The sequence below is a fragment of the Chrysochloris asiatica genome, unplaced genomic scaffold (genome assembly GCF_000296735.1).
Source record: "Chrysochloris asiatica unplaced genomic scaffold, ChrAsi1.0 scaffold00014, whole genome shotgun sequence".
Classification (NCBI taxonomy): Eukaryota; Metazoa; Chordata; class Mammalia; order Afrosoricida; family Chrysochloridae; genus Chrysochloris; species Chrysochloris asiatica.
Genome location: NW_006408532.1, coordinates 6253184 through 6271041, shown reverse-complemented (window position 1 = coordinate 6271041; position 17858 = coordinate 6253184). Strand labels below are relative to the sequence as shown.

The following is a 17858-nucleotide window of genomic DNA, read 5'->3' as shown; positions in this document are numbered from 1 at the left end:
GAATCCAATCTATAGTCTTGGTTCTAAGTTTGTCTGCTTCATAATAATGTTGTTGTTGTTGTTATGTGCTGTCGAGTTGGTTCCAACTTACAGTGACCCTGTATAATGTTTCCAAAGAGCGTCTGGTGGTTAGCAGTCCAGTGCTTACCCTACAGCACCACACCTACCATTTATTAGACCCTGATGTGCCAAACATTATGCTTATTAATATTCATTAGCTCTTTCCACAAACCTATGAAGTCTTTGCTATGATCTATCTCCGTTTTTCAGAAAAGAAAACAGGCTGAGAGAAGGAAAGTAACTCTCCCAAGGCTTCAGTTAGTAAGTAGAAATGGGACCTGGAATTAGGTCTACCCTAACTCTAACCCTAACCCTAGGGACTTATGCTCCTAAACACAATGTCATGCCGCAGGAAAGGAGGGAGAACTCCCCACACCTACAGGGCCTTGGGGAGGGTGGCAGCTTCACTGGCTTGTCACTGTCTGGGGCTCCTGAGCACCAGGTAGTGAGCTTTGCTCAGTTGGCTCTGCATGCCACTCCTAACCTGTCCAGAACCCTCAAAGCTGGACACAGCACCATGGTCACAGGCACGGCCTGAACTCTGCCTGGGCTCAATGTCCGAGTATACCACCGACTGGTTGTATTTCCTTGAATGTGTGACACTGTCTCTCTGAACCTCCAAGTTTGCAATTGTAAAATGGGGCTAAAAACAACATAATCCCTTGTAGAATAATTAAGAAAATGCAATAAATCACTCTACCTAATGCTTGGCACATAGGAAGGACACAAAAAATGGTAGTGATTACAATGTGTTTGTTTCAGCCCAACACAGAATCCTGGGGATCAGCTAGAAGAGTCACTTGCCCCTGACAGCACAGCCAAGTTACAGACAGCACAGGGCTCTCACTTCCAGCCAGCAACCCTAAGGGACCCAGCCAGACCTCTTCCTTCCCTTACCTGGAACAGGCCTGCTGGGCCAAGTTCTGCCTCTGAGACTCGTAGGCCATCTGGATGAGCCGATTTTTGCAGCTCTCAGTCAGCATCTGTTGCATGGCAGCTGTGGAGACATGGAACAGGCTGAGAAAGGGTAGCTACTCCTGGGGTGGGGCAAGATGCAGGTGGAATTTTCTCCCAAACTGAATAACCGGGTTTATACATTTCACCTGGCTATCCATCTGAGAGTCACCCTTTAAAAATTAACTTCTTATTTCTTTTTAACTTTCCAAGTAACATAAGCTTAAAAGGCTAATTGTAAAACGGACTAGCACACATACAAGATGATCTTGTCACCCAGAGATGAGGAAAACTGATCTTTGATGTACATTCTTCCAGTCATACCTCTCTGGTATCACACTGATACTGATGCTACTGCTATTGACTTTCCACAAGCACTTCCTCCACCATGTAATAGCCTTCTCTGATGTGGTGCTTGGGGTTGCAGAGCACTGTGAGGCATGGGTTAGCACAGTTTACTTGGACAAATCCTTTATTTGGGGGCATTTGAACTTTTTTTCCCCTGCAATTATTAAATGATCCTTCAATAAGTATTCTTGCTCAAACATCTTTGAGCACGTCTGGTTATCTGATTACTTCCTACGAATAAGTATTAGACGTCCACAGTCTTAGGGCCATGGGCAATTTGGGCTACCCTTTCTGCCCTCCAGAAAGATCCTGCCAATTCATTTTTTTCTGTAGCAGTTTACAGGACACTCTGATTCCTTAAACCTTCAACAATTTTGGGAATTGTTTTCTTGCCTTTTTACTATTTTTATTGACACTTTAAAATTATGAAAATAATACATGCTTTGGGCTAAGTGGGACAGAGAGGTAAATAGTGATGCATGTTCAACCTTGGAACAACAGGGTTCTGTGATACAGGGATCAAGGCATAGTTTGAAGAAGGGAAATGATACTAAGAAGCTTGACTGTCTTATAAATATTTGTTTCCCTTGTCTACTATTGTAAAATAGACACTTGAGTGGGATAGAAAGGAATGTTGGGAAACATGATTAGAGAAAACTTGTAAGCCCATCTTCAGCCTATAACTGTTTGGAATACCTAAAACGGGTTCTAGAGCTTGCCCAGTGAAATAGGCCTCTTGAGGTGCCTTTGTAGAGTATAGGGCCTTAGGTGGAATCCTGAGCCCCATTCAGAACATTCTGATGTGGGACATTCCCACTAGAAAGTACAAGCAGACCAATCTAGAACAGCTAGAGTGAAAGAAGATCATCAGGAAAAACCCAAAACAAAATTGTCAGCATGACTGGCTACTACAAGAATAAGCAAGCTGTTCTTCAGGAATCTATCAAGGCAAGCAATCAATTCCTTCATGACAAACACCTCATGGGAACACATGAGCAGGCATGTAAGCTTGCTAGTGACCACAGTGGTCTACCAGTGAGTGGAAGAGGGGGAAAGGCAGCAATGAAGAAATGGGCTGAGTTCAACCAGAGATGAAGGCAGAGATGGGGACATGGAAAGAGGGAGCAGCTGAGGACTCTAGATTCATGGAAAGAAAGGGACTAAGAGATAGTGGCCAAGAGGCAGACTTGCAGAATGTGCATTTTGGTGGTGTAAATTATTATATATGCCTGAGTGTTTAAAAAAAAAAAAAAAAGCTAAAGTGAATAGAGAGAAATATTGTTAACTGATGGCACATGGAGGAGAGTATAGTCATTGTAATGAAACAAGCTGCATGATTTGCTGAATGTAAAACTGATCATCTGCCCTGTAAACTTTCACTTAATCCACAAAAACTAAAAAAAACCTCATTTATAAAAAATTAAGGCAAGTTAGAAGAGGAAAACATAAAATCCCCTGACAATGATTCTATTCCTAAGCAGTTGTTGTTGTTAAGCGACCCTGTATAGGGTTTCTGAGGAGTGTCTGGGGGGGTTTGAACCGCTGACCATACAGTTTGCAGAAAGCCTTGACTACGGGTGCAGAGCCTAGCCTACTTTACAATTCTGAGGAACGTGCAAGCCCCCCAAATCATGATCTTTCCCCCAGTCTCCCTCCGCCTTGGCCTTCCTTGGAAGTGCTCAGTAGGTGCCAGCAGGATCTCATCTGATGTGCTTACTGACTTATGATGCAGGTAACGAATGCTTTCCCCATTTTATGAATGAGAAACGGAGGCTAGGAAAAGTTAGAAACCAGTCATGCCTCTGGGCCACACAGTTGGTGTCAGATCTAGGATTCTGAATGGAGCCTGACTCTAGAGCCCAAGCTTTCTGACTGGCCTTTACTGCCCCTCTGAGGGTTAGTACTCAGGCCCTCTGTAGAGAGGGCTGTCTACCCCTGCCCCCCATCTCCCACCCCGCCCACCCTTCTCTGTCCCCAGACTCACAGGCAATCTCACGTCGCCGCAGGTTCTCTGTCTCCTCCTGGGTTATGGACATCAACTGTTCCATTCTTATTCTAGAAAACACCCACCCCTTATTCAGTAAACATAACAGCTCCAACAAGGATATATATATATATATACACACACACATACATACAGGTAGTCTCTGACTTGTGATGTACTCAAGTTATGGCAAATGTCACTGGTTTGGGTGTTTTTGGTACATCTTATCATTAGTAGGAGTCCTGATATGGCACTATAGGGCAAACACTGGACTGCTAACCACAAGGTCAGCTCTTAGGAAACCCTACACACTGTTACTTTGAGTCAGAACCGACTCTATGGCACTTAACAGTAATAACAATAACAACATCATTAGTAATGTGAGGGGGCTTCAAAAGTTTGTGGGGAAATTGCATTATCTTTCAATTCCATTTCTGAATCCCCTCATGTGTATGTACTACATTCATTGTGAGCCTGTAATTTACTGACGCTACCATTCTCATGCTATGGAGTCCTGGTGTAGAGCTACAGGTTAATGTGTTGGACTGCAAAGTCGGTTTCAACCACAAGGTTGGTGGTTCAAGCTCACCAGCTGCTCCTTGGAAACCCTATACAGGGTCATTATGGGTCAGAACTGACTTGACATCACTTAACAATAACATCATTCTCATGCTAACGACCAAAGACAAATAAAGATCAGATTTATAAAAACAATGATAAAACAAACAAACAAACAACTGTGTTATTCAACTTGCAACAAAGTTATTGGAATAGAACCTTGTCATAAATTGGGGACTAACCGATATGAGCACGTATCTTTTTCACACCAAACTGGTAACAGTGGCATGGAGGGGCCGTCATCATCCTTTAATGCTTCTGCAAGGTCTGACTCAACTGAAAGAAGTACATATCATTTGTGTACTTCTTCTGCCTCCTGCCCTGCCCTGGACCACAAGCTGCTCCAGGAAGGCTGTTGTTGGGCCACATGGTCTGTCTGTGCTGAATAAGTGGTGTCACCTGTCATGACTCAGCTTGGCCTTGATCTCCCCTGGGTCCCCCGGCACCACAGCTGAAGCAGGTCTGCCTGGCAACCAGAGACCCAGAAGGCTGGGCTGACTGGGGATGGGACGACCCACAACAAGGACAGCAGGAAAGTCCATGCTGCTATCTTGAGATTCCAGAGAACACAGGAGAGGGAGTCACACCTTGTCAGATAGGGAGTGGGCAGGTGGATTTCACTCCTTCCACCTACATCTTTTCTAATGACAAAAACAGTATACCCTAATGCAGTAAACTTGGAAATGCAGAAAAACACAAAAGAAAAAAAACAAAGATCATCCCTATAATCCCTACTTCTCAAAAATGCTCAGTATTAACATTCAGGGGTGGGTCCCTTTGCTTTCTGTGCACTGACACATGAAGTCTTTAAACTCTCATATAGTGGACATTCGGCTTTAAATCTAGCCCATCATTCTCCTACTTAGTAATATTTATATTTTCCCTACCACGGAATATTCTTTCACAAGATGTTTAATGACTGCAGATTACTGCTCTCTTCACAACTGATGTGCCAATTTTTCCCAGAAATTTATTGCCCCCCCATTTTTTTATACTAGAAATATAGCTGGACATTTACATAATCATGCCTCTGAATTTTTCCTTAGGAGTATACATGTGTTTCAAAGAACTTGAAGACAGTTATTCTTTTCAGTTCATTATTCTCCAGTGAAGCGAATCTCCTACAGCTTTAGGGGAGGCACATGACCTTCTCTCCCCAAAGCTGTTCACCTCCCTGGAACAAAGAGAGGGCAAAGAAAGAACACCAGAATAGAACACATACCTCTCATTTTCCAGTGACTTCAAAATCTCAGAACTTTTCTTTTGCCTGTGGAGAAACCCATAAAAGGCCCCAGCAGTCAATACCAGGCCTGTGTAGACGGGGCCATGCAATTTGGCCCTTACCAAGGAGACCTGTTTTCTCAGGCCAGATACGCAAGCAACCACCCTAATCCCCCGTTTACTCAGCTGTTGGCATGAATTGAATTGTGTCTCCCCAAAACCGTGTCCACTTGGCTGGGCACCCAAAGCTGAGGGAGCAGAGTTGCCATCCCAGTGGGCTGGAAGGAAGAGTGGAAGCCCACGACTGAGGGGCCTCGATCCAGAATCCAGAGAGCATCACCAACACCCAGCGTCTATGCAGGGCCACTGCCTAGCTGGTCTCAGAGAACAGAGGATTATTTTGAAGCCTTGAGAGCTAAGGGAAATTGTTCTATCGGTTTTTTTATTTGTTTGGGGCCTATTATCCCTTCTCTCCCTCCAATTTCTCCCATTTGTAATAGAAATGTCTGCTTTGTGCCTATGCTACCATTGCACTTTAGAAGCAGGTAACTTGTAGTCTAGATTCACAAATGAAGAGGAATTACGCCCCAGGATGGAATTTGGACTTGATACTGACTTGAGAGTATGGGATGATATGATGGAATAAAAGAGTTTTCCATTTGTCATGAATTTTGTTTCCCCTACATATGTCAACTTGGCTAGACCATGTTTCTCAGCAGTTTGGTCTCATGTAATCAGACCCCATGATGTGATCTCATGTGATCAGAAAATTATTTGTAAGGGGATTTGGGTGACTACAACACCCTTCCTCAGGTCATGGTCCTGATCTGAGCCAAGGAAAGTTCCTCTGGATCACCTTTTATCTTACAAAAGACAAACTGACAGAGAAGAGGTGGGAGTGGAGCACATTTGTTGGACCCAGAGCCCCTGAGCTGAGCTTCCTAGACCTAGGGGAAGGCGGATACCAACACACATGGAGCTCTCCAAGAGATGCTGGGCCCCAAAATGCTTAAATGAGACAAAGACCTTCCTTCAGAGTCAATATATATAGAGAGAAGACTTCCCCGAAAGCTGGCGTCCTGAATTTGGACTTCTAGACAACTAAACTATGAGAATACATTTCTAGTCATGTTTGAGAGAAATAAGGCTAGAGATCACATAATAGAATTTTTCTAGATCAATGACTTATTCATTGTAAATACCTTTTTAAAGCAACATAAAAGGCAATTATACACATGGACCTCACTAGATGGAATATATAAGAATCAAACTGACTATCTCAGTGGGAAGCTCAACATCATCAGACAAAACAAGGTCAGGGGCTGACTTTGGAACAGACCATCAACTGCTCATACACCAAGTTCAGGCTGAAGCTGAAGAAAATTTAAATAAGTCCATGAGAGCCAAAATATGACCTTGAACATATTCCACCTGAATTTAGAGACCATCTCAAGAACAGATTTGATGCATTAGACACTAATGAACACAGACACTAATGAACAGAAGATTTTTGGGATGATATCAAGATCATCATACAGGAAGAAAGCAAAAGGTCCTTAAAAAGATAGGAAAGAAAGAAAAGACCAAAATGGATGTCGGTGAGACTTTGAAACTTGCTCTCCAGCACACAGATGCTAAAGGGAATGGAGGAAATGAGGAAGCAAAAGAGGGGAACAGAAAACTTCAAAAGCTAGCACAGAAAAACGAAGTCAAGTATTATAATGAAATGTGCAAAGACCTGGAGTTAGAAAACCAAAAGGGAAGAACATGCTCAGCATTTCTCAAGTTGAAAGAACCGAATAAAAAAAATCAAGCCTCAACTTGCAATACTGAAGGACTTCATGGAAAAAATACTGAATGATACAGAAAGCATCAAAAGAAGATGGAAGGTATACACAGAATCACTGTACCAAAAAGAAAAGATGGATGTTCAGTCATTTCAGGAGGTAGCATATGATCAAGTACTGATGGTACTGAAGGAAGAAGTCTAAGCTGCACTGAAGGTACTGGTGAAAAATAAGGCTCTAGAAATTGACAGAATACAAATTGAACTCTTTCAAAAAAAATGATGCAGTTCTGGAGGCACTCATGCATCTGAGAAATTTGTAAGACTGGGCCACTGATTAGAAGAGGTCCATATTTCTGCCCATTCCACAGAGCCGTAACCCAATGAAATGTGGAAATAATTGAACAGTTATCATTAATATCACATGCAAGTAAAATTTTCCTGAAGGTGATTAAAAAGTGGCTGCAACAGCATATCGACAGGGAAATGCCAGAAATTCAAGCTGGATTCACAAGAGGATGTGTAACTAGGGATATCGCTGATGATGTCAGATGGATCTTGGCTGAAAGCAGAGAATACTAGAAAGATGTTTATTTGGCTTTTGATTATACAAAGTCTTTCAACTTTGTGGATCATGACAAGCAAAGAATGGGTATTCCAGAATACTTGAATATGTTCATGAAGAACTGGTACATAGACCAAATGGTTTACAATCAGGAAAGGTGTGTGTCAGGGTTGTGTTCTTTCACCATACCTATTCAATCTGTATGCTGACACAATTAGCCAAGAAGCTGGATTATATAAGAAGAACGTGGCATCAGAATTTGAGGTGGTGGTGGTGGTTATGTGCCGTGGAGTCAGTTCCAACTCATAGCGACCCTGTACAGACTGTAAATCTTTGTAAATCTTTATGGGACCAGACAGCCTCATCTTTCTCCTGTGGAACAGCTGGTAGTTTCAAACTGCCGACTCTGAGGTTAGCAGCCTGATTTGTAATCACTATGCTACCAGAATTGGAGGAAGACTCATTAACTACCTGTAATATGCAAATGATACAACCTTGCTTACTGAAAGAGAAGAGGCCTTAAAATACTTACTGATGAAGATCAAAGACCACAGCCTTCAATATGGATTGCATCTCAATTTAAAGAAAACAAAAATGTTTCCAACTGGACCAATAAGTAATATCATGACAAATGGAGAAAAGATGGAAGTCGTCAAAGACTTCATTTTGCTTGGATTCACAATCAGCACTCATGTAAGCAACAATCAGGAAACCACACAAGATATTGCACTAGGCAAATCTGCTGTTCAAGACCTCTTTAAAGTGTTCAAGAGCAAAGATAACAGTTTAAAGAGTAAGGTGCACTTGACCCAAATCATGGTATTTTCAATTGCTTTATATTCATGTGGAAGTTGGACAATGAATAAGGAAGGCCATAGAAGAATTGATGCATTTAAGTTATGGTATTATAGAAAAATACTAAAAGTACGATGGACTGCCCGAAGAATCAACAAATTTATTGGAAGAGGTGCAGCCAGAATGCTCCTTAGGAGCCAGGATGGCGAGACCTCATCTCTCATATTTGGACATATTATCAGGAAGGATTCGTCTCTGGAGAAGGACAGTATGCTTGATAAGGCGGAGGGCTAGCAAAAAGGAGATGAACCTCAACGAGATGGACTGACACCAGGGCAGCAGTAACGGGCTCAAGCGTAACAACAACTGTGAGGATGGCACAGTACAGGAAGTGTTTCATTTTGTTGTACAAAGAATTGCTATGAGTCGGAACCGACTTCACAGCACCTAACAACAGTAACAGTCCTCCACTTGTTGTATTTCTGTTACAGCAGCATTAGATATCTAAGACACCTGTGAAATGGAAATTATAAAAAATAACCTTATGTGGGGGTTGCAGTCAATGTCATAAAATAAAATGTGCATGAATTGCTGAATTTAAGACCAATTTTCTCCGCAAACTTCCAAGTAATAATAATAAATTAAAAACAAACTTCATGCAGTGTTTGTAAGAGTAAATGAGAAGTTATTTATAAAAGTATTTGGCACATAGCAAGGCCTCAATCAACGGTAGCTCTGTTGGAGTCTCTTGGTGCTGAGAATATGACATAGCACTTTGCCTGACTCAGGCCGGCAACTTTGTGAATGCGAGACAATGCAGGAACAATGACTAGGAATAGCAGAAAAGAGCTTGGAAGAAAGGGTATGTGACTGAAGCTTGTTTCTGACACCTTCCCATAACAGATCTCTTAACTTTCTCAGGCCTTTGAGATCTTTATGGCAATTCTTACTACCATGTGAATAGCTGACTTCCATGCAATAGGTTACTTGGAACTCAGCAAATTGGAAAGGAAATAATTTCAACTATCTTGTTGAACCTACTCATTCTACAGAGGGAAAATTCTAAGCCCAGATGGGGAAACACTTGTTTTAGTCATAAACTCAATCAGTACTAGTCCTATGAAAAGAAACCAGGGCGGCTAATATGCAAATTGAAGCACCACAGTTGGATCCCAATGATGGCGACCTTGGGCAGGAGTGGAATGACTGAAGGAGAAATGAACAGCCACCCTGTGCCCCTCACAGGGAATTGCCTGGGTGGGGGAAGGGCTGTGGGTCTGGGGCCAGGAGGATAGGAGCCTCACCTCTGATTTTCCTCCAGGAGTTTCTGGATCCGCTGTGAGATGTTCAGCTCTGTCTGCTTCAGCTGCTCATGCAGTCGCTGTCGCTCTGCATCAACGTAGCGCTGGTGCTCATTCAGGCCCTGCTCTAGCCGAGACTGCTCCTGTAGCAGGAGGCAGAGGCTCTGAGCAGCTGGGACTACTCAGTGCAGTACACAGTGAGGAGCAGTGGGAGGGAGGAAGGGGCACTGGCCTGTGCTTTCTTTGTGACCTTGGGCCAGGTCCTTCCTCACTAGGCTTCAGAGCCTCTAGCTGCACAATGAGGAGGCTGGACTAAGTGACTTAAAAAGGCCCTCCCAGTGCCCGGAGAACAGAAGTGAGCACTTGATCCTTCTGCCTTCTCACATTAGAAACACTTTGGCTTGAGTCAGAATGGCACTAGTAGGGGGTGGCAGCACAGACAGTCCTGACCCACTTGGCAGCTCACAAACCTTCTTGACCGTTTGGAGTATCTCATCCTTCTGACTATTGCTAAGCTGAAGGAGCTGGGCATGCTCTCGCTGTCCGAGTTCCAGGCGCCGTTCAAACTCCAGTTTCTCCAGCATCTTCTGTTCCTGCAAGATCTTGGGTAACTGCCAGCACAGTGCCGAGACCAAGCAAGGCTGCCTGGGTGTTGGTACATGGGGGAAGGTTGGATCCACCAACTCTGCAGAGCACAGGCTGCAGGTCTTAATGCTGAATAACCTGCTCCCCGACCCCCACTCCCTCCAGCATGCCCAGCTATAATAGAATAGGCTGGCTGTTCATTGGCAGAGGTTAGTGGTTTAGGGCTTAGGGTCAGGCTCAACCTCTCCGAGCTTCAGTCTCCTCATCTGTCAAGCAGAGATATTCTACCACCCACCCAAGGTTGTGTGAGGATTTGGCGAGGTGATGATGTAAGAGGAAAACATCCCATTAACCTCTAGCTCAGAGATAGAAGAAGCCATTTCCTCAAATCTCTTATAAAGGTTGAGATCATAAATAAGGTCAGTGACAAGAGGAGAAAAAGCATTTTCTTACCTTCCTCTTCTCATAGTCTGAGAACCTATTCTGGTGGGGGGAAAGGACATGGTCAAGAGAAGGCAGACAACAGTCTCAAGTCAGCCTGATATCACGTAGAGTCCCAAGCCCACCACTGTCCTCTAGCATCAGAGTGGTGGGATGGGTGAGCTGAGGGATGGGCATTTTAAGAGTCCCAATCTGAGAGGGGAATAGAACTGTTGTTTTAACTTGCATATCTCTCATTTTAGTGAAGTTTGGCATTTTTCAAGATTATCAACTTTGGTTTTGTTTTGTTTCTGTAGTTTTTAATTTTGAAAAGTATTTGTTGGCATATAATGGGCTTTCAAAAAAAATGTGTGGAAAAACCCCATTCTCTTTTCACTTCACTTCTCCATGAACTTTTTGAAGTCCCCTCATATCTTTTGCCTATTTTTCCTATTAGAACCTTTCATCTGAAAGAGTTCTTTTTATGTTCAGTCTGTTAATCCTTCATTAGCTATGTCTGTTGGCACAATCTCCCTAGATTGCAACCTCCTTCCTTCCTTTCCAATTCTCACTGATGTGCCAGAAGACAGAGAAGATTACACATGAATCACAGTAGTAGTGGAAAACAGGGAAGGCTGGCATCAGAGAATAGGAAACTAGAAAAACATATACATATAAAGCAGAATGGACTGGACTGAAGGAAAATCCCAATGAAACTGAAAACCCTATAGGCAAAGGAAGAGACATCCAGAAAGTGGGTGGACCCAGAAAGCCAACAACCAATCCCTATAAAACTAGCAAGGCCTAAGATGGTAGGGGCTGGGTATGGGATGCAGGTAGATCTTCAGAGGCATGGCAATGCCCCATCTCCTACAAAGCTAAATTCATAGCAGCTGGTACTCCATGCTTTCCCTGGTACTTACTGGACCTGTCTCAGCCATCAGAGGTTTTCCCAGCTTGTAAGCCTCTAGAATGGGAGCAGAGGGCAGAGCCCGGGGTGGTTTTTGCCTGGTGGCTCCAATATCGGGCGCCCTTGCTTATGCTATGTTAGAGGGTCAGTCTATGGAGAATGAGTGTCTGACTCCTTCACAAGGCTGAATGCACAGCAGGCATCTGGTGTAGCAAATGGCATTTAATTAAGAAGACTGGCTGAGAAACAACAATGAGCAAATATAGATATGACCCTTAGCAATGCTGACAGATCCTGAACAAAGAATTCCCCACAGAGCCCTTCAAGTGTAGTAGGCACTATCAAGGCAATGCAGAGTGCCAGGAGAACAGATCATTGGCGGCCTGCCCTGGTCTGGTGTGTCAGGGAAGGACCCCAGATAATGTCATGTTTAAACTGACGACTGAAGGATAAGGCTGAGCGAGCAAGGAGAAAGCGAGTGGGGAGCAGCATTTCAAACAGAGGGAGCAATAGGTACAGCTGATGGTTGGGAAGCTAGTAAGGTGAGGTGGGCAGAGCAGGCTTTGTAAATTCATCAAAGTGCATAAATTTGAATGGGAGTGAAATGTTAGTTTAATTATTCCTTTTTTTTAATGAAAGTTTTTATTGTGAGTTGAGTGATATCTTTCATGGGAGAATATCGGTTTTCACTCACCCTATTGCATATTTCATTTCACTGAAGTGATTACAATCCCTCTTTGCATCATCATTCAACAGTATTTGCTTCTAGTCCCTGTTTTGTTTTGTTTTTTTGATGTATACAAAAACACTCAGGGATATATGTAACTATTTAAACAACCAAAGGTAGTTTAATTCTTGAAGAGCATCTATTGCTCCTGTGCCCTCAGGGATGGAGCCATCTCAGGCTGCTGCACTGAACATCCTCTCATGACAGCAGGCAGGTGCACCTTACCTGCCATTCTAGTGCCTCCCTTGAGAGTCTGTCCGTGGGCCCATCAGGGTTGTCCTGGGAGCTCTCAGCTCCATCTTGTTCCAGAACTGGCAACAGGTACTGAGAAGGAGGGTAGTATTCCAGCCCTGACTCTGCAAGAGGTGGGACACAGCTGATCAGGAGCAAGGAGATGGGCCGGTACACAGATATTTCAGCTCCTGCAGCCCTTTCCCTTCCTCTTCCTCTCTGGTGAGTCAGTCCACTGCTTTCCTTGTCCCTAGATGGGGCACTCCTGTTGGCCTAATCCCAGGGCCTGGGATGTGCTAAAGTGCTCAATAAATATCGGCTGGATGATATTCACCATCCAAGCTAGAAGGAGATGGTAGAAAGAAACCTGAGATTAGTAGAGAGGACGGGCGGGGTACAAGACCCAGCTGTGTGACCTTGAGCCTGATGCTTTCCTCCTCCACCTGCTGTAACGGACAGGGTTCACACCCTTGGACTATTTTCTGTTGAACTGTTTACTAATTCACAGGTGTTCTATAAATATTGTAGTTAAAACCTTGGGTCTACTGTATGTGTTGTGATTCTATTCTTCCAAGAGGCGACTTGTTTTGTTTTTTAACATTGATGAGGGTGTATCTTTTTGAGGTAAATAAGTTTATTTCGATGTAGTCAAAAGGTATCTCCCACTGCTCTCCCCACCAATACCACCCCTGGGAAGGAATAGGCAATTCACAACAAATACTATAAATGGCCTTAGATGTACAAAAATTTTCCAAATAATCAGACATAACAATAATTCTTAACAATCCTGGTGTGGCACTGTAGGGTAAGCACTTGACTGCTAACCATGAGACTGGTGGTTCAAATCTAGCAGCTGCTCCTTGGAAACCCTATACAGGGTAACTATGAGTGGAAACTGACTTGACGGCCCTTAACAACTTCTCAGACTAGCAGACTTTTAAAGATAATACCAAGTTTTTGCTATGTTCTGGAGGAAAAAAGGGATTTTCTCAGGCATTTCTCATGGGACTGTAACCTGGTGCAACACCTAGAGTGCTCATTTCTTGAACCCAGCAGCCCCCACTTGTTGCCTGCCTGCCAGAGAGGCATGTGTGAAAGTGTTCCTAATAGTGAGGAACTGAAAATAAGGTCCATGTTCATGCCATCATGGGATGGCTCCATCAGCCATGGGGCACCACAGCATGGAGTGCTATACTATACTCCCTCGTAGCGACAATCTGCCATTATAGTTCTGTGTGTAAGAGTTGGTTTTGGCTATTCCTCTGCCAGGCCTTGAGCTCTGAGCAGGCAGGAGTTGGGGTTGTCTTGGTCTCTGCCATTCCCGCAGAGGCCAGCTTGTGCCCAGAATAGAGTAGTCACTGGGCCTGGCTCCTCACGGGGAGAATGAGGCAGACTGCCTGGTGTTACCTTTGCAGAGGAACTGCTGGATGGCTTGCGTGCCAGCACCACACACCTCCTGCGGTGGGTAGACCATGGACGACGCGTCGAGGCTCAGAGTCTGCAGACACAATGGGACCTCTCTTTAGCTCCCTGACCAGGTCACTTAGCTTTCCTGAGCAGTATCCCCACACTCTCAGACAGGAGTAATTAACGTCAACCTTGCAGGCTATCTGATAGGCTATATGAAACAACATGAGAAAGACCTGGCACATAGTAGCAGGGGCTCAACTAAGACTAGCTGCTGCAATTCTAAAAAAAGAAAACAAAAAATCATCCATGGCGCCACCAAGAAGCAAAGGATTTTTTTAAAAGGAATTAGCATAAGATGGATTACTCCCAGAGCTCTCATCAAGTCTAGATGACCCAGAATAGCTCCTGTTAGGAACATTTAAAAGTACATTAATTAAAATAAAAAATTTAGTTCCTTAGTCACAGGAGGACAGCATAGTCTCTGAACATTTTCATCACTGTACAAAGTTCTATTGGTTCCACTGGACAGCATACACAATTAGCATGTGCTGACTATCTATACCAGACACCTGCTCATGGAGAGGAGGCTGAGTACCCTGTTTTCCCTGGCTGTAGTCACTACAGGAGGGTCCACCCAAGGAGGGCAGCTAGCTCCACCCTTAGCTGTGTCTACAGGCTCATCCACACGCTCCAGAGGAGATGCCTCTGAGGTAGTTCACTGACAGCTCACTGGAAGATTCTTGAATGCTTAACCAGACTATTTGTTAACTGAATAAATAATGTCCTGTTCCAGAAGGCCAAGATTCCGAGAGGTGAAGAGCCCAGGCCCTGGATTCAGACTGCCTGATTTTCAATTCGATCGTGGCTATTTCTAGCTGTGTGATCCTTCGGCAAGTTTGTTAGCCAGTTTGTGCCTCAGATGCTTCATCTGCAAAAGGGCACAATATTTGCCTCACATGACAAACCTATTGAGAAGTGTCTAGACTTTAGAAAGCACTAGAGCCATCAGAGCCCACTCTCACTGAATGGGGGTACCTGTGGCTGTACCTCAGAAGTGTTCGCCCATCTCCCCATGCTCTGATGACTCTCTGTTTCTATACCTGCAAAAGCTGAGAGGCCCTTGACCAGAGGCGATTCCCACCCCCATCTGTTTAGCTCCCCACCCCCACCCCCCCATAGCTGTCTGAGCTCTTAGGGATTTGGACCCTTCCCTTCACACACCCTTGCTCCTCCTCCCACCTCTTTCCTCATACTATGCCCTCCACCAGGAAAGCACCGCTATCAAAATCTTATTTTTCACTTCCAGTCTGGTTCAAGTATCACTTTCTTCATGAAGTGCTACTGCCATTGGAATTCACCATTCTCTCTTCTTCACTCTAGAAACATATTTTTCTACCTCAAATATGGCAACCAAAGTCACATAATTGCAGACGTTCACAAGTTGGTCTCTGCAAGTTCTTAAGCATTGTTCCTTAGGGTCTCTGTGACCCCAGAACCCGTGACCAGGGAAGGGACTCAGGAATGTGGGAGGGAGAGGCCATGGGCAGGTACAGTGTCTCCCCATTTACCTCCAGAGTTCGAACATGAGCCAGCATCTGTGGCAACTTCTGAATCTCATTTTCACTGATGTCAAGAGTACGTAAGCTCCGAAGTTCCCCTAACGTGTCCGGAAGCTCCTTCAGCTTGTTGTCTGGAAAGATCCCAATGGCACATCTCAGCACCCCAAAGCCCTTTCACCAGCTTCATGCCTGACACCTAATAAGACCTGGGGGGAGCTTGAGACTTCATGTTGGCCCCTGGAGCATGCGCCACTGTCAGGTCCCAGAACCCAAGTCTCCATGAGTAACAACAGCATAATGCTGGGGTTTCAGTGACTCAAGTTCATGGTCCCATGTCACCACTCGCTAGCTGAGTGACTTTAAACAACTCATCTCCCTCCCTGGGGAACAATTTTTCTCATCTGTACATCAGGGATACCACAACTACCTGACCTAGGAGTATTGAGGACTTCAGTGAGATGATGCACATAAAGCTGTCAGCAGAACAGAACGGCCACCACACAGTAAATAATCAACACATGGGCACCATGACTTGTATAATGATTCATATGCTACACAGGGGGTAAAGTGAGGCATTCTGTGCAGGAAGTGCTTCAGGACTGCAAGAAGAGATGAAAGACCCTCAGAGGGTTATCATGAGTGAGGGAGGAGTGAGGAGACCGCACTGGATTCTCAGCTTCAGCACTAGCTCCCTCTGAGATAACACCATTTCTGTCTCACTCACCTCCAAGGTTCACCACACTCCTGAATGAGGAAGCGGAAGCATGGCCACTGAGCATGAAGTGCTACTAGATGCATTACTGTGATTTCAACTTGCTCTCGCCATGTCAGCCTAAGGACCCAGTATTGGTCAGTCAATGCCATCGTGCCTCCTGCTCATAAGGCCATGGCTCCAAGGGGCCACAGGAAACCCTCCAAAACTTCTGTCTCTGATTACCCTGGAGACACACTGCTCTAATAAGAGTAAATCCAGTTCAAAATGAAACCTTGACAGGGCTACCCCAATGGCTTCCAGGCAAAGCACCTTGTGGATCCCAAATACGATGGCTCTGAGCTAGACTCCTGATGTGGCACTGTAGGATCAGCACTGGACCATAAGGTTAGAACCCACCAGCTGCTCCTTGGAAACCCTACACAGGGTCACTAGGAATCAGAACTGACTCAATAGCACTTAACAACAACAATGAGCTGGCTGAGGGTCACACAGCAGGACATCCTGGCCTCCCTACCTTTCACATTGAGGGTTTGCAGCTGGGCCAGGTTCCCAATGGAACGTGGCAGGTAAGTCAGTTGATTCCTTTCCACATTCAAGACCTAAAACAGGGGAAAAAATCACATGAGAACCCACATTCAGACAATAGTGATGAGCCCTGCATTTCCTAATCCCTGTTTGGGTCAGGATGTGGCGCTGTGGGTTAATGTGCTGGACTGCAAGGTCGGTGGTTCAAGCTCACCAGCCACTCCTTGGAAACCCTATACAGGGTGGCTATGGGTTGGAACCGACTCAATGGCACTTAACAACAACAATAATCCTGCTTCATTAGCACATCATTGTTGTTGTTAAGTGTCCCAGAGTCAATTTCCCACCCCCTCCAGTCAGTTTTGACTCATAGTTTCCAAGGAGCAGCTGATGGTTTTGAACTGGTGACTTTGTGGTTAGCAGTCCAGTGTTTATCCCACAGTGCCACACCAGGACTCCATCATTAGCACAGAGGTCAGGATTTATTACACATACTGGAGGATAATTACATCAGATCACAAAAGGAGGACAAACACCCAATACTGGGAGCCATGACCTAGCCAGGTCGATACATGCTCCATATACCTCATTTGTATGGTCCCACACAATCACTGTGTGGCAGCCACGAAGACTTTGGCTAGAAGGGCCACAGCAAGGCAGCATATGATATGGCTCTACATATCCTGATATTAAAGGAAAAGGAAACTGAACTGCATAAAGACAATGTGATTTGCCTGAGGTTGCAAGGCTATAGGCACTGGTGCTGGAATTGGGAATGGGTTTGTTGGGTTCTGAAGGTAGCACTCCTGCCAGGATGCAGCAGAATGTGGCAGCAAGGGGTGCCAGCCAGATGACACACTAAGTAGCCATTAAAAACAGATACAATGGAAAACAATCAATAAAATTATGTGGTAAATGACTATTTGATAAACCAAAAAGATGTGATGTGTCCGTTATCCAAAAATTCTAAAATAGTGAACACAGCAATTTCATAAAAATATGCACATAAAAAAGTCCCAAAGATCAACATCAAACGGTGGCAATTTTCTGCCATGTATTCTGTATGTGTCCTTGGGCAGGTTAGTCATCCATTTGTGCCTCAGTTTTCTCTTGAATTAAACATGGTAACATCACCTATGAGGCT

General features: G+C 44.5%; 1 protein-coding gene across 1 annotated transcript in view; it reads right to left on the bottom strand.

The window, feature by feature from the left end:
• Positions 1-17858, bottom strand: part of LRSAM1 (leucine rich repeat and sterile alpha motif containing 1) — a 45359-nt gene that overhangs the window by 12868 nt on the left and 14633 nt on the right. Inside the window, exons 7-16 of the mRNA XM_006834788.1 lie at positions 16704-16788; positions 15484-15605; positions 13913-14003; positions 12500-12630; positions 10671-10700; positions 10103-10225; positions 9636-9775; positions 5187-5231; positions 3347-3417; positions 958-1057 (exon numbers count right to left, since the gene is read on the bottom strand). Of these exons, the coding sequence (XP_006834851.1) occupies positions 958-1057; positions 3347-3417; positions 5187-5231; positions 9636-9775; positions 10103-10225; positions 10671-10700; positions 12500-12630; positions 13913-14003; positions 15484-15605; positions 16704-16788 (938 nt within the window). The remainder of the gene's footprint in view (positions 1-957; positions 1058-3346; positions 3418-5186; positions 5232-9635; positions 9776-10102; positions 10226-10670; positions 10701-12499; positions 12631-13912; positions 14004-15483; positions 15606-16703; positions 16789-17858) is intronic.